Source organism: Lupinus angustifolius, chromosome LG02 (assembly GCF_001865875.1).
Source record: "Lupinus angustifolius cultivar Tanjil chromosome LG02, LupAngTanjil_v1.0, whole genome shotgun sequence".
Taxonomy (NCBI): Eukaryota; Viridiplantae; Streptophyta; class Magnoliopsida; order Fabales; family Fabaceae; genus Lupinus; species Lupinus angustifolius.
Window position 1 is genome coordinate 6,648,944 of NC_032010.1, and position 13,050 is coordinate 6,661,993.

The 13,050-nt window shown below is 34.4% G+C and overlaps 1 protein-coding gene across 1 annotated transcript; it reads right to left on the reverse strand.

The window, feature by feature from the left end:
* On the reverse strand, window positions 7,765–12,837 carry LOC109334736. Its single transcript, XM_019570653.1, has 12 exons — window positions 12,678–12,837; window positions 11,846–12,082; window positions 11,430–11,504; window positions 11,084–11,142; window positions 10,863–10,998; window positions 10,634–10,730; window positions 10,478–10,544; window positions 9,592–9,690; window positions 9,196–9,285; window positions 8,657–8,811; window positions 8,359–8,460; window positions 7,765–8,129 (listed from the first exon to the last, which is right to left on the reverse strand). The coding sequence occupies exons 2-12, from the start codon at window positions 12,042–12,044 to the stop codon at window positions 7,964–7,966; spliced, it is 1,245 nt and encodes a 414-aa protein (XP_019426198.1). The 5' UTR covers window positions 12,045–12,082; window positions 12,678–12,837; the 3' UTR covers window positions 7,765–7,963.

Here is a 13,050-nt window from a genome sequence, read left to right on the forward strand (position 1 = left end):
ATTATAGATGCAAAGGAAAGAAGCATCCTGATGGCCTCTAATCTGGCTACAGGGGCATAGGTTTTGTCATAATCGATACCCTTCTCCTGGTTGTAGCCTTTGGCCACCAAGCGTGCCTTATTTCGAATTATTAAGCCTGATTCATCAAGTTTAGCTCTGATACCACTTGTTAGGTATCAGTGGTTACAATACACCTACGAGGGGAGGGGGGGTTGAATAGGTGTAGCGGTTAGAATATCCGCTTTTCGAAACTCAACACTTAATGCTGAATCACCCCTATTTAATCGATTAAAAGAATGTGGATAATCGATTAACGAATTTGATTTAGTCGATTAAAACAGAAACAGTAAGCTTAGGCAGATTCGATTACTTGCACGACAATTAACCGATAATGAAATTAACACACAGAGCTTACAGAATCATTAGAGTATTAACAGTATAGCAAATATACAGAATATAGCAATTAATTCTACTATACAAGTTAACCGATTAAATGCAATAAAGAGAGAGAGAGAGAGAAAGAATAATCCTGCAACACGATTTTTATCCTGGTTCGTTTGCTTGTCCACCGCAAACTATATCCAGGCTTCCCGGCTGATTTGGGAGATTTTCTTCACTATAATTGAATCAATGTTTTTACATGCACATCATCCAATTACAACAACTTAGACATTCACAAGAAAATAAAGAACCTTATTCTATGGTTTGACTCCCTTCCTACCGACAAAGAAAACCTTTCTTTCGGCGTAGCCCCAGCCAAGAACCTCTGTTCTTTCCTTATCTAGAACTCTAAGCAATATGAAGATACAACTCAATCTCTTAGGTGATACGACACCTTGAGATTCCCAATGTTACAACAATTTTTCACAACAAAATTCTAGAGTAAACTTAAGCAATTACAAAGCTCATATATGACAAGTAAGGCTTTACTCTAAACACCTAATACAAACTCATGCAATATGACAATGTATTAGTTTCAAAACAGAAGTTACAGAATGTAAAAACTTCACAAAAAGCATCAATAATCTGCATGAACATGTGAGATGAATGATGAGAAATATATCATGAAATGCCACTCAATCCTAAAGCATAGAATTCTCTCCTTTCTAAACTCACAAATGCACTAACAACTAGATGCAACAAATATCACGTAAAATGCTCTAACTCTCTAATAAATGCAACATGCAACTTATGAGATCAATTCTGAAAACGAAGTTTATAAAGAATCAGTTCAGAAGCCCAGTTAATCGATTAAAAGCTCTCTTAATCGATTAACGTTGTTCAAAAACGTTAACTGATTCTGTTTTTCAAGTTTTCAGTTTCAACAACTTTTCAAACAGTTGGATTAATCGATTAAAGTATTCGTTAATCGATTCACAGCATTTTTCATGTGTATTTTTAAATACAAAACCTCAAATACGTTATGCACTTAGTTCATACATGTTTAACACTTAGTTTATGCCTAGAATGCACATATACATGTATTTATGTGATGCATGAACATATTATGAATGACATATCTCAAATATGAAATGATTTGAAAGATTTATGCATATGAGACATGTATTAGGTGACCTAAGCCTTAGACTCAACTTAAACTAGTTTCTAGTCTAAGCCTAGTACCAATCAAAAGACTTAAGCATGTTGATTTGTTGATGATCTTCAAGCTCTTATTAGCACAAGTTGTCCTCATCAAAACCATGACATATAATGAGAGAGCTTTCCAAAGTGTTCCTCTTGACATGCACACTTTCAATCCTCAATGGCCTCATTGATGGTCTTTGTCTCGATTTGAGATACAAAAGCAACAAAGTTACAAAAATTACGTAAGGAACCATGGGTTACCACCTCCATAGAGATATCACCTATAACTTTGTCAAGTGGATGATCCTTCTTGGTCTTCCACGCGATCGGTAGGTCCTGATGCTCATCTTGGATAATTTGTTCTGCTTCTTCTTCTTTGTCCTGGTCCATGTCCTTAGAGTATGCTTCTTCTAAAGCACCTGCAACATCATCAGAAAATACCTTTTTCTTCTCTTTTGGAGAAGATTCGTCAAAATGGACATGTATAGACTCTTCTACGTGCATTTATATATTTATTAAACACTCGATAAGCTTTACTATGCAATGAATACCCTAAAAATATACCCTCGTCAGCTTTTGAGACAAATTTCCCTAAAGCTCTCTTTCCATTATTTAAGATAAATCATTTACAACCAAATGCATGAAAATGAGCAATATTAGGTTTTTGAACTTTTAAAAGTTCATAAGGAGTTTTTGAAAAAGTAGGCGTTAAGAGTATACGATTTATCACAGAGCAAACTGTATGCACTACATCAGCCCAAAAATACTTAAGAACCTTGGTTTTGTTCAGCATGGTTCTAGCAAGCTCCTCTAAGACTCAATTCTTCCTCTCAACAACTCCATTTTGTTGAGGGGTACGAGAAGCCGAGAACTGATGCTTAATACCATATTTATCACAAAATTTATCAAATTGATGGTTTTCAAATTCACCACCATGATCGGATCGAATATATACTATCTTATGGTTAAAGTGATTTTGGATTTATTTGGCAAGGTTTTTGAAAGACTTGAAAGCATCACTCTTGGACGATAGAAATAATGTCCATGTGAATCTAGAAAAATCGTCAACGATTACTAAAGCATAAAAGCTACCACCAAAACTCATAACCTGTGATGGTCCAAACAAGTCCATGTGTAGAAGCTTCAAGGGTCTAGTTCTGGATATCACATTCTTTTTACCAAAAGAGTTTTTAACTTGTTTACATTTTTGACAAGTATCACAAGTTTCCTGAGTTTTAAAATCAAGTTTTGGTAGCCCATCAACCAAATTATTTTTAGACAATTTATCTGGATGCTTTACTTGAATATGAGCGACGTGCCTATGCCAAAGTCAGATGTCATCCTCTTTAGATATAAAACATTTTGAAAATAGAGTAGTGACATCCTCCAGGTTAACCATATAGATATTATTAATACGATATCCAAAAAACTTAACTTTGTTAGATATATTGTCACGAATTATACCACATTCAGAATCAAAAGATACACATTTACCTTTGTCGCAGAGTTGATACTCAAGAGATTGTATTCCAGGCCTTCAACATATAGCATATTCTCGATCACTGCCTGATTGGAGTTGTCAATTGTTCCCGTACCAAGTATCTTTCATTTGTTGTTGTCTCCATACGTGACAAACCCTTTTTATTTTAATGATATATCTAGGAATTTTGATCTATCACCCGTCATATGCCTCGAGCACCCACTATCAAGATACAAATGTTGTCCATATGCTCGTAGACATACCTGCAAAATAGACCACTTGCTTCTTTCAGGTACACAATTTATATTGGATCCTTTTCTGTTAGTAACCAGGGAGTTATCTCCCTTTTTCATTTAAACATATACACCACTAGGTATACCATACTTCTCGATAAAGAAAGAGTAGGAAGTGCGGCCATGTGTTCCACAATAGAAACATGTAGGAACTTTCTTTATAAAACTTTTTATTAGATCGAGTTACAAGTCTCCTATATGCTCTCTTCCTACGCATAAGGGGAATATATCATAGTCTGATATGGTCACCAACATTTCTAGTTTGGCTAAGCATAGTGTCTAATTGATTTTGACTCTCCATGGATTTTGTGAGTTTTTCATTAAGTCTCAAATTCTCATTTTTCAAAGTCTCGCAAGACTCATAGACAATTGATTGACATAAGTTATATTTTGAGCAATTGCATGTATTATAGGAATATATTAGATCTAATGTTTCATTCTCTAGTTTTAGCTCATCTAATTATTTCTATAATGAAACTATTTTCTATTCATTTAGAAGGATTACTCGTTTTTTATCAGAACTAATCCTAGCTAATTTCTTTAATTCATCATGCAATTCCATATGAGCATTATATAAATCCTCATAAGGAGGTGAATCATCAGATGAAGATGAGGTGTTAGAATATACCTCATTGTTTACCTCCTTTGAGTTTGAGCCACAAGCATAATTTGTTCTGGTCATTAAGCATAGCTTGGCTGTCTCCTCTTCATCCGAGGTGCGTGATGTCGTATCCTCCTCTAGTACGTCCCAAACAGTATAAGCCTTCTTTGACTTGAAGTCCCGAGGAGTGCTCTTCTCTGAATCAACTTTCTTGAGGTAAGTAGGACATTGAAACCTTATATGTCCTGGCTTACCACATTCGTGGCAAGTGAAGCACTCTTTGCTACCATTGCCTTTTCTCGTTGACTCGCGCGCTTCTTTCTTTTGGAAACGTTTAAAGCCTTCTTTCTTTAGGAATTTCCTGAATTTTCGTATAAGAAGGCTCAACGTTTTATCATCCATATCTGAATCAGACTCATCATCTTCTTTCTCTTCTATAGATTAAGACGTTGTTGCTTTAAGAGATATACTTTTCTTTTTGCGGTCTGATTCCTCGTGCATCATCAAGCGTCCAAGCTCCATCTCGTGCTCTTGAAGCTTTCCAAATAATGTGGCCAAAGGCATGGATTCAAGATCCTTGGATTCCATGATAGCTGTAACTTTAGGTTGCCATCTCTTGTCAAGACAACGTAAAACTTTATTAATAAGTTCTCCTTTGGTAAAACATTTATCTATAGCAACTAAATGGTTTACTATGTGAGTGAATCATTTTTGCACGTCACAGATTGATTCACTTGGTAACATACGAAACAACTCATACTCACATGTTAGGACATTCAACCTGGCACACTTGACTTCGCTAGTGCCTTCGTGAGTGACTTATAAAGTGTCCCACATTTCCTTGGCACATTGACACTGCAAAACCCTAAAGAATTCATCATATGATAGGACTGATGTGATGATGTTTTTAGCATGTGGGTTGTGTTGAACCTTTTTACGTTCATCATCAGTCCATAGACTTTTCGGTTTTTCTTTCGATTCATCGTCCACTAAATGTTGAGGAACGAAAGGCCCGTCGACTATGGATTCCAAAATATTCGAGTCAATGGCTTCTATGAATATTTTCAAGCGGACTTTCCAATAGGAATATCCTCCGCCACTGAATACGGTAGGGCGGTTAATGGATGCGCCATCACCGCCAAAGGGGCTGGTGCAACCCATTTGTTTTCCCTTCAGGATCACGCGTAAGCGGTTGAGCTAGCACGTCGTACTAGCTCTAATACCACTTGTTAGGTATCAGTGGACAGAATACACCTAAAAGGGGGGTTGAATATGTGTTGTGGTTCCAAAATACTACTTTTCGCACCAAAGCCCTATTCTAGAAAACGCGTAGTTAATCGATTAACGCACTGACTTAATCGATTAAATTGCACAAAACAACAAGTTGTTGAATGGCTTGTTTGCACAGCCACTCGCCGATATTATAGAAACGATATAGCAGATATATTTGAACAGAATTAATCTCTATATGGCAGAATTACTGTATTCAAAATATCAGCTAAAATAGGCAATTAAACAACTTGAAAAGTAAAGAGATGAAGGATAGAAAAAGCCTGCAACAAGGAATTTTATCCTGGTTCATTTGTAGGTCTACTTGCAAAATACATCCAGGCCTCCCCTTCTGATCTCGGGAGATTTTCTTCACTTATATTGAAACGAATGTATATTACATGCACACTTCCAATACAAGACCTTAGACTCTCCCTTCTTGAATTCCTAGAACCCCTACCTTGGTTTGACTACTCTAATCGCTAGGAAAACCTTTCCTACGATCTAGCCCCAGCCAAGAATATGTTCTAAACTCAAGACCTCTAAGTCTTGGTGAAGACTTACTAAATCTCTTTAGTGGTAAGACACCAAGAGACGACTTTCCTTATCACAAAAACATAGTATTATAAAGCACAATGTGGCTCAAATATTACAATTAAAGTCCAAATATAAACCTATACAAATATCACAAATTAACAAGAATATGTATGAGTTCAGAATTATGCAGAAACATGTAATTTCTATCCTACGAAATCTCTAAAAATCATGCAAGAAAAGATAGAATGATGAACACATTTAATCACATGCAATTGGATAAAATTTTAAACCCTAAGCATGATACTATCTCTCACTATCTCACACGCATTTCTATCTTCCTATATGACAAACAACGAGCACGAAAAATATGCAACTTAGCAATTCTAAAAATGAATGAATGAATGTATCATGGTGTAAAAACACAGTTTATATAGAAAAGTTGTTTGCGCCTAGTTAATCGATTATGTGCCCTTTTAATCGATTAACGGGCTCTTGAGAATAACTGAATTCTGTTTTTCAGTTATCTATTAAAACTGATTTCACATTAATCGATTAACTGACATATTTTTCACCTAAGAGATTAAATGATAAACTACCTATATGTTATGCTTATCAACTGTACATGTTTTACCATTATGTTATGCCTAAGATGCACAAATAACATGTATGATTAATGCATGAACATATAATAATCTAGATGACATGTCTCATATAAATGATATGATTGCTTTTAGGACTTGAGAGATTTGCATCTAGGTTTACCTAACCTAGACTCAATAACTAAGACACATATCTAAGACTACTAATGATGACTCTATTTATGACTCTAGTCTAAACATGAAGTTCTTGAGTCCTTGACATGTTGATTTGTTGAGTTATCTTTAAGTTTTCACTAAATCCTGGTCTTCATCAAAACATAGGCAATTTAATAGTGCTATCTTGACACTTTTCACTTTCAAGTGTAAGAGTTTTTTACACTATCAACAAATCATCTACCATTGATTTGTTAACCATCATTGACTCTCAAGTAGAAGTAATACAAATAAATAGTGATGATATGCTAATAGTATAAAAAACTTTACACTGAGACTATATACATTTTAAACTCTTAAAATATATGTTTGGTTGACATGTATATTTCTTGGAATTTTTTTTGACATTTATGGGAATAACTTGAAACCATGTGTATAATATTTTTTTGTTTTAAAAAGATTTTTGTAGAAGAATATTAAATAGGATACATGTTATAATTTTAGTGGCTGAATGAGATAACTTATCCCCTCATATAAGAAAATATCTTATTCTTTTATCAAAATATTCGTACTCTAAAAATATTATTTTATTTATCAATATACTTATAGAGATAATTATCTCCTCATATTAGGAGATAACTTATCTCCTCTAGCTAGTAAAAATGTGACATGTGTGTTATTTTGTTTATTTTTAAAATATTTTTATAGAAAATGATGAAACATGACACATGTCATGATTTCACTGGCAGAAAGAGATAACTTATCTCCTTATACCAGGACATACTTCATTCCCTTAACATAAATAAAAATCAAGTAAGGTAATATATAATATATATAAATCCAAATAAAAAGAAAACATAACAATGAAATATGGATATAATTGAAAAATTATAATTTTTAGATGTGAGAACTAAACATTCCCAAACTATTGCATGAGAATAAAATAAACATTGAAACATGAGAATATATTCGTTTTAGAAAAGTTTTATATGTAGAATTTTTTTTACAACTTGAAACAAACACTATTCCCAGGACTATTTTTTTATAAATTGAAATAAACACCCCCTAAAAGTATTTTGTAGGATAAATTATTACATGATATAAGAGAATTGATTGGGATGTAATTAGAACCGTTGGTCATTTTATAGTAATTTCTCATTTTATAGGGATGAATTGTTTTTAAGGTGACTCACCCACATGTTTAATATTGAATGAAGTGTAAATTGTAAACAATGGCTAACCAAATGCTACTCAGTAAAGCATCACTGGTTTTCATTTATATAAGTCAATGTTTTACTGTGGATTGTAGCAAAAAGTTCTGATTCACTTAGACACTTGGAATCATAGAAACCTATTAGCATAATACTATAGTAGCATGTGTAGAAGTTTGACACTAAAGCAGCCATTCAGAAACAACTAGAAAAGAAAGAAGGCCTTTTAAGTGTTATCAATCACTTGAATTCTCATCACTATCTCTAAGGTGTTCTTTCAATGGCTGTCCTAGAGCTTCCCAGTTATTACTATCCCATGCTGGATCAATTACAGGAAGTTCATAGTCATCTGGACGTAATGACAATTGGAACTCAGGTAGATCTGGCAATACTTGAAGACCCCTGCGTCAATGAAATAAGGAATTTACTTTGAACGTGAAATGAACTAATCAATGTTTTAAACTACGGTGACGGTTGTGATTGTGGTTATGTTGCATTTATCACAATTCTAGAAAAAAGCGGAAATGTCCTTCTCTAGATTACTAAAACTGCAATATTGATGCAGTGATTATTATTGCAGAGTGCAATTTAAGACATTGAATCATGTGGTTTAAAAAAGGAAGCTCCTTACTTCTCTTGCTGCAAGAGGTAGCCATACATCTGGGATTTCCTTGATGCAACTTCAGGGATTTTCTGATGTAAATGCTTCATAACACCCCAGAGTGGAGGAGCCCTTGACAAGGAAAAAATAAAAATTCGATTCAGAGCACTGTTACATGTACAACAAATCTCACAACTTCACATTTTTGTTTGTCCAGAAGTTGTTTAAAATGGATGTTCACAAAACAATTTTTGTTGGAACTTGGCTACGGTAACAACAATTTTCTGTAGAAAAGGATTATGCCATAAATCAAAGGATCGAAACCAACCTTGTGACTGGAGCTGCAAGACAAAAGCTTAAGCAGGCCTTCTTGCATTCAACCAGAAGTTCTTCAGCAGCAAGAAAACAAGACACAGCACCAATGTGACTGCTTGGTTCATTACCCTTGTCGAGGACCAAACCGTGGTAGTAATAGGCTGCGGCCTGAAAACGTTACAAAAAAATAGTTAAGAATGGTATATGGAATCACTGTTGTGGTCATTATTGCAATACAACCATTGCAGCTGCTGTGATGCAACTTTAAAAATTTTATGATTAAAAAATGTTTTTGATTATGATACGGCCTAAAGCAGCCTGAATGTTGTCTAATGCGGTTACGTTGTAACTCGATGTGGCCGCATCATTATGATTCGATATCATATCATAATTGCACAATTGTTAAGTGATGCAATTAGATAGTCACTACAACCACAATATTGCAGCGATTAGGTGACGCACTCACCAATTTGATATATTAGTGAAAACCAGATCATGCATATTATTGGATATCTCAATATGTTTTTAAGCAATCTTGATAGCATTACTAACCTTGGCTTCAAGGAATTTCCATTTAATGAACCGGATATGCTTTTTTCCATGGCCCTGGTTGATGTCACACCCTGACAAGTAGTGATAAGCCTGCTCATGAAAGTCAGAACCACTATTACTCAAAAAACAACCTACAACTTCTAAAACATATGGTGTTAAAAGGAAATGTTAAGCTTCAACGATATAACCTCTCACACTAGATTATGAAGCAAAATGTAATGCAGGTAAGAAATGAATAAATACCCACTGTCCCAAATCCTGTCTCTCCTACCGGTGAAAACATACATTTCAATTAAAAAATTAAAAACATTTATTATTATTGTTGTTTTTGTTTATCATTAGAATAAGATAGCCTATGAGACATGATTTAGGACAACATGCTCCTAAAAAAAATACCTGACTGAAGTAAATCAACTGTTCACATGCCAATCTCCTCTTCACAGACAATGTTGCCTTCTGACATTCCACAGCGAGACCAAGCTGAATTTCAGTTCCCTGGATTGTCATTAAGGAGAGCTATTATACCCTATCTGGTTAGATGAATCACAAGCTATGACAACTGGTCAATATAATCAAAGGTCAAGAAAATGGGCTCTGTGCCACGTTTATTTATGTCCATGCATTTCAATAGAATAGCAAAGAGAATGAGAATTGTGCTTGAATTCTTGTAATTAGAAATTTCAAAAGTGGGGACTTAGGGGGCGAGCATCAATATATCATGTAAAATTAGTTATATATGCGATATTTTTATAAAATTACCTTACAAAAATAGTCTCATGTTTTTATAAAAAAAAATACCTTATGCGATATTTTGTGGATCTGTCTCCAAGTGAGAAATATAGACAATTGAAAGGTATGAGTGAAAAAGTTAGGCACTTAATATTTTCTGGATCTGTCTCCAAGTCCCATGTTTGAAAGAAATGGACAATTGAGTACTAAGAGTGGAAGAGTTACACACTTCATGCCTTATTATATTGAGTGAAAGATATTATGTACAACCCTATATATTATTCTCTGCTTCGTCCATTTGACGCAAATGGGTTCCTCGACATGTTGAAGGCTATACATGTGCAAAATACTCCTCGACATAATGTTTTATGATTATGAGATGTATTGTATCAAGTTTATTTATATGGTTCTTCGCTGGTGTTCTTGAATCCTAACAAAATTTTGTATTAATGTAGTTCAGGACACGGACCACGTATTGCAAAATTGAGATATCTCAGTGATGGAAGAATTAAATCCTTGCACAACTAATCAAGAGGCATTGACTAACAAGTACCTGGCCTAGTGCTTGAATAGCTATAGCCTCCAATACACCATCCTGCAAGTCTTTGGGCAACATTTTCCTGTATTTTGTTTGAAGATAAGTTCTTAACAGTGGGTTCAGTACTACAGACCCAAAACCGGTTTTGTAGACAATTTTTATTATACATACTTCGTTTCTGCTGGTATTCGAGTAAGAATATCCCGGACGCAGAACTCCAAGTACCCTGATGCCTTCAGTAACAAATCAATTGCTTCCCTCTTGCTATCTAACAGTACAAAAGTGCAAGTTCACAATTTAATGATCATTCAACTTGTTGATCCTTTAATAGGAGCATACTTTGTGCTGCACTACTAGAAAGTATCTAAAGTCTAAAGCTTATTATGTATTGATGCAAAACCTGAAGAAACAACCCTGAATCCAGAGCCTGAGTTGTCCTTGGGAATCATCAATGAGTCTGCCTCTGCCAGTGTCAGCATAGCCATTAGGTGAAGTGCAGATAGCACCTCATACCAAGTATTTGCTATACTGCTATCCTGCCAATTGAACTTTATCATGTTAGAGGAACAAAAAGATCGAAGATTGAAAGAAAATTGAGAATGAGTTTGTTGATGGCCTTACTTGTTGCCCATCTTCGAGATTTTTCCACTTGAAATCTATTAGTTCCTCAAGACCATACTCTATAAAAAAGATATTACAATCCATTTGAGAATGAAAGTATGAGTTGAATAACTGATTCACATAACTTCTCGCGAGATGATAGTTTTTTTAGCAAAAAGTACTTTTATCAAAGAATGTGAGTTTGATGCATCAGTAAAATTGTGGCTTGATGACTATAATAAGGTCACGGGTATCAAGTTGCCGTGAGAAGTTTTTGAATTAGTTGTTCAAATAATATTGCTCACTTGAGATAGGAAACGAAATAGAAAAGGGGAGCTGGAGAATATGTAATGGTAGTTTGCGAAACCTTTCTTGGTAAGCCCAATCAGAACAGACATGTATTCATTCAAAGCTCGCTGCAATTCAGCTATAGCTGATCCACCTGCAAGAAATATTCAAATTTTATCCCATCAAAACAATTTTGATTTACTACTCAATAATAAATTTAAAATTTCTATGTTAATGCTAATAGCTGAAAACAAACTTATCAGAATATAGTGATTAAGTTTAAAGTTCAAACCTATATCCTATTGCCTGTTCTTTAGTTCTTCTAGTTCAACTTTCAGTAAGAAGGTACAAAAGAATAATTAAAATAAAAGTGTAATATTTATGCACCGTTAAAGATTTATACACATTCAATACATTATCTACCGTTCATTTAAATTAAAATAAAGAAAATAGCCTATACAAGTACACAATTCAAGTGAGCAAGTAATGGCAAACCGGTATCTTCAGCTACCAGTGCTATCTGATTCCGAAGCGAAGATAAACTGTCAGCAAGATCCTGTGGAACTATTCCTTTAAGAACCCTTTGAATATCACATTGCACTGGAATTCTGGTTGAAGGAACATAGACCACCACTTCAGGAAAGGTTGATTTCTTATTCCTCCCAAGTCCATACATAGAGTAAGTGCACCCCATTCTTTTGGCTGATGAGGAGTCCTTTCAAGCATAACATCCTACGCACAAATCAAACCATCAATGTTCACAACATTTGAACATGAAACTTGCAGTGTTCTGAGAAACTAAGGATTAATGATGATATTATGGGCAAGAGATGTAGGTAATGAATGGGAAATTAATGGAACTTAGTATATGTATAGTAGATACATTTTTAACAGAATAAAGTAGGTGAGGAATATTGGAAATCTCATCTACTCTTAGTTTCCATGATTAGAATTAATTGGGTTGTGAAATAGCATGTTACATAAATTAATTAAAATAAAATATAAAATAGTTGCACTATGTGCATGTGTGGGACAGAAAGGACAGTTAAAATTGGTATATTCAAATTTTACATAATACAGTCTCCTACATAGTAAAGTTTGGGAAGTGTAGATATACACAGTTTTATCCCACAAGAGGATAGATTGTTTCCAGAATTTAAACTCGTGATCTCATTTCTACTAATAACAACCTGCCAAGCTCAACCACTACCATACACAGATTCATGAATATTAAAAAAAATTAAGAAAACTCAAATCATAGTAAAGAAAGAAAGACAGTAGTTGATAAATCATGGAAAAAGAGAATAAAGTGGATATAGAAACTTACTGGATACAGAGTGGAGAGAAGCAGAGGAAGGTTCAACTAGACGCAGCACATGATAATATGGGTATCTGACTGAATAAGAAGCTCAGGAATCGAGACAAATCTCACATGGTGATACCGTAGAATTCTCTGCTTCGTTGAATGTAGCACGTTCAGCTGTGGTATTATTTAAGTTTTAAACGCTAGAGTTTACAGTAGTATGTATAAATGTATAATTACTATGATGTTAGAGAAGTGATTTATACATACATCACCTTGCGTGATATAGAATGTTATATAGTATGACTATGTCAACATGTTACAATGAAATTCTTATAAAGCTGATATAAGTTTGTTAGTATGTAAGCATCATATTTATTTATTGCTATGCATCTGG

What these genes read in the sequence shown, in the direction of transcription:
- LOC109334736 (XM_019570653.1), bottom strand. Translation starts at nt 12,044, where the DNA reads ATGGGGTGCACTTACTCTATGTATGGACTTGGGAGGAATAAGAAATCA. An exon ending in ATTCAGGGTTGTTTCTTCAG is followed by an intron (nt 10,731 to 10,862) that starts GTTTTGCATCAA and finishes TTGTACTGTTAG; the next exon opens with ATAGCAAGAGGGAAGCAATT. An exon ending in TACCTCTTGCAGCAAGAGAA is followed by an intron (nt 8,130 to 8,358) that starts GTAAGGAGCTTC and finishes TCATTGACGCAG; the next exon opens with GGGTCTTCAAGTATTGCCAG.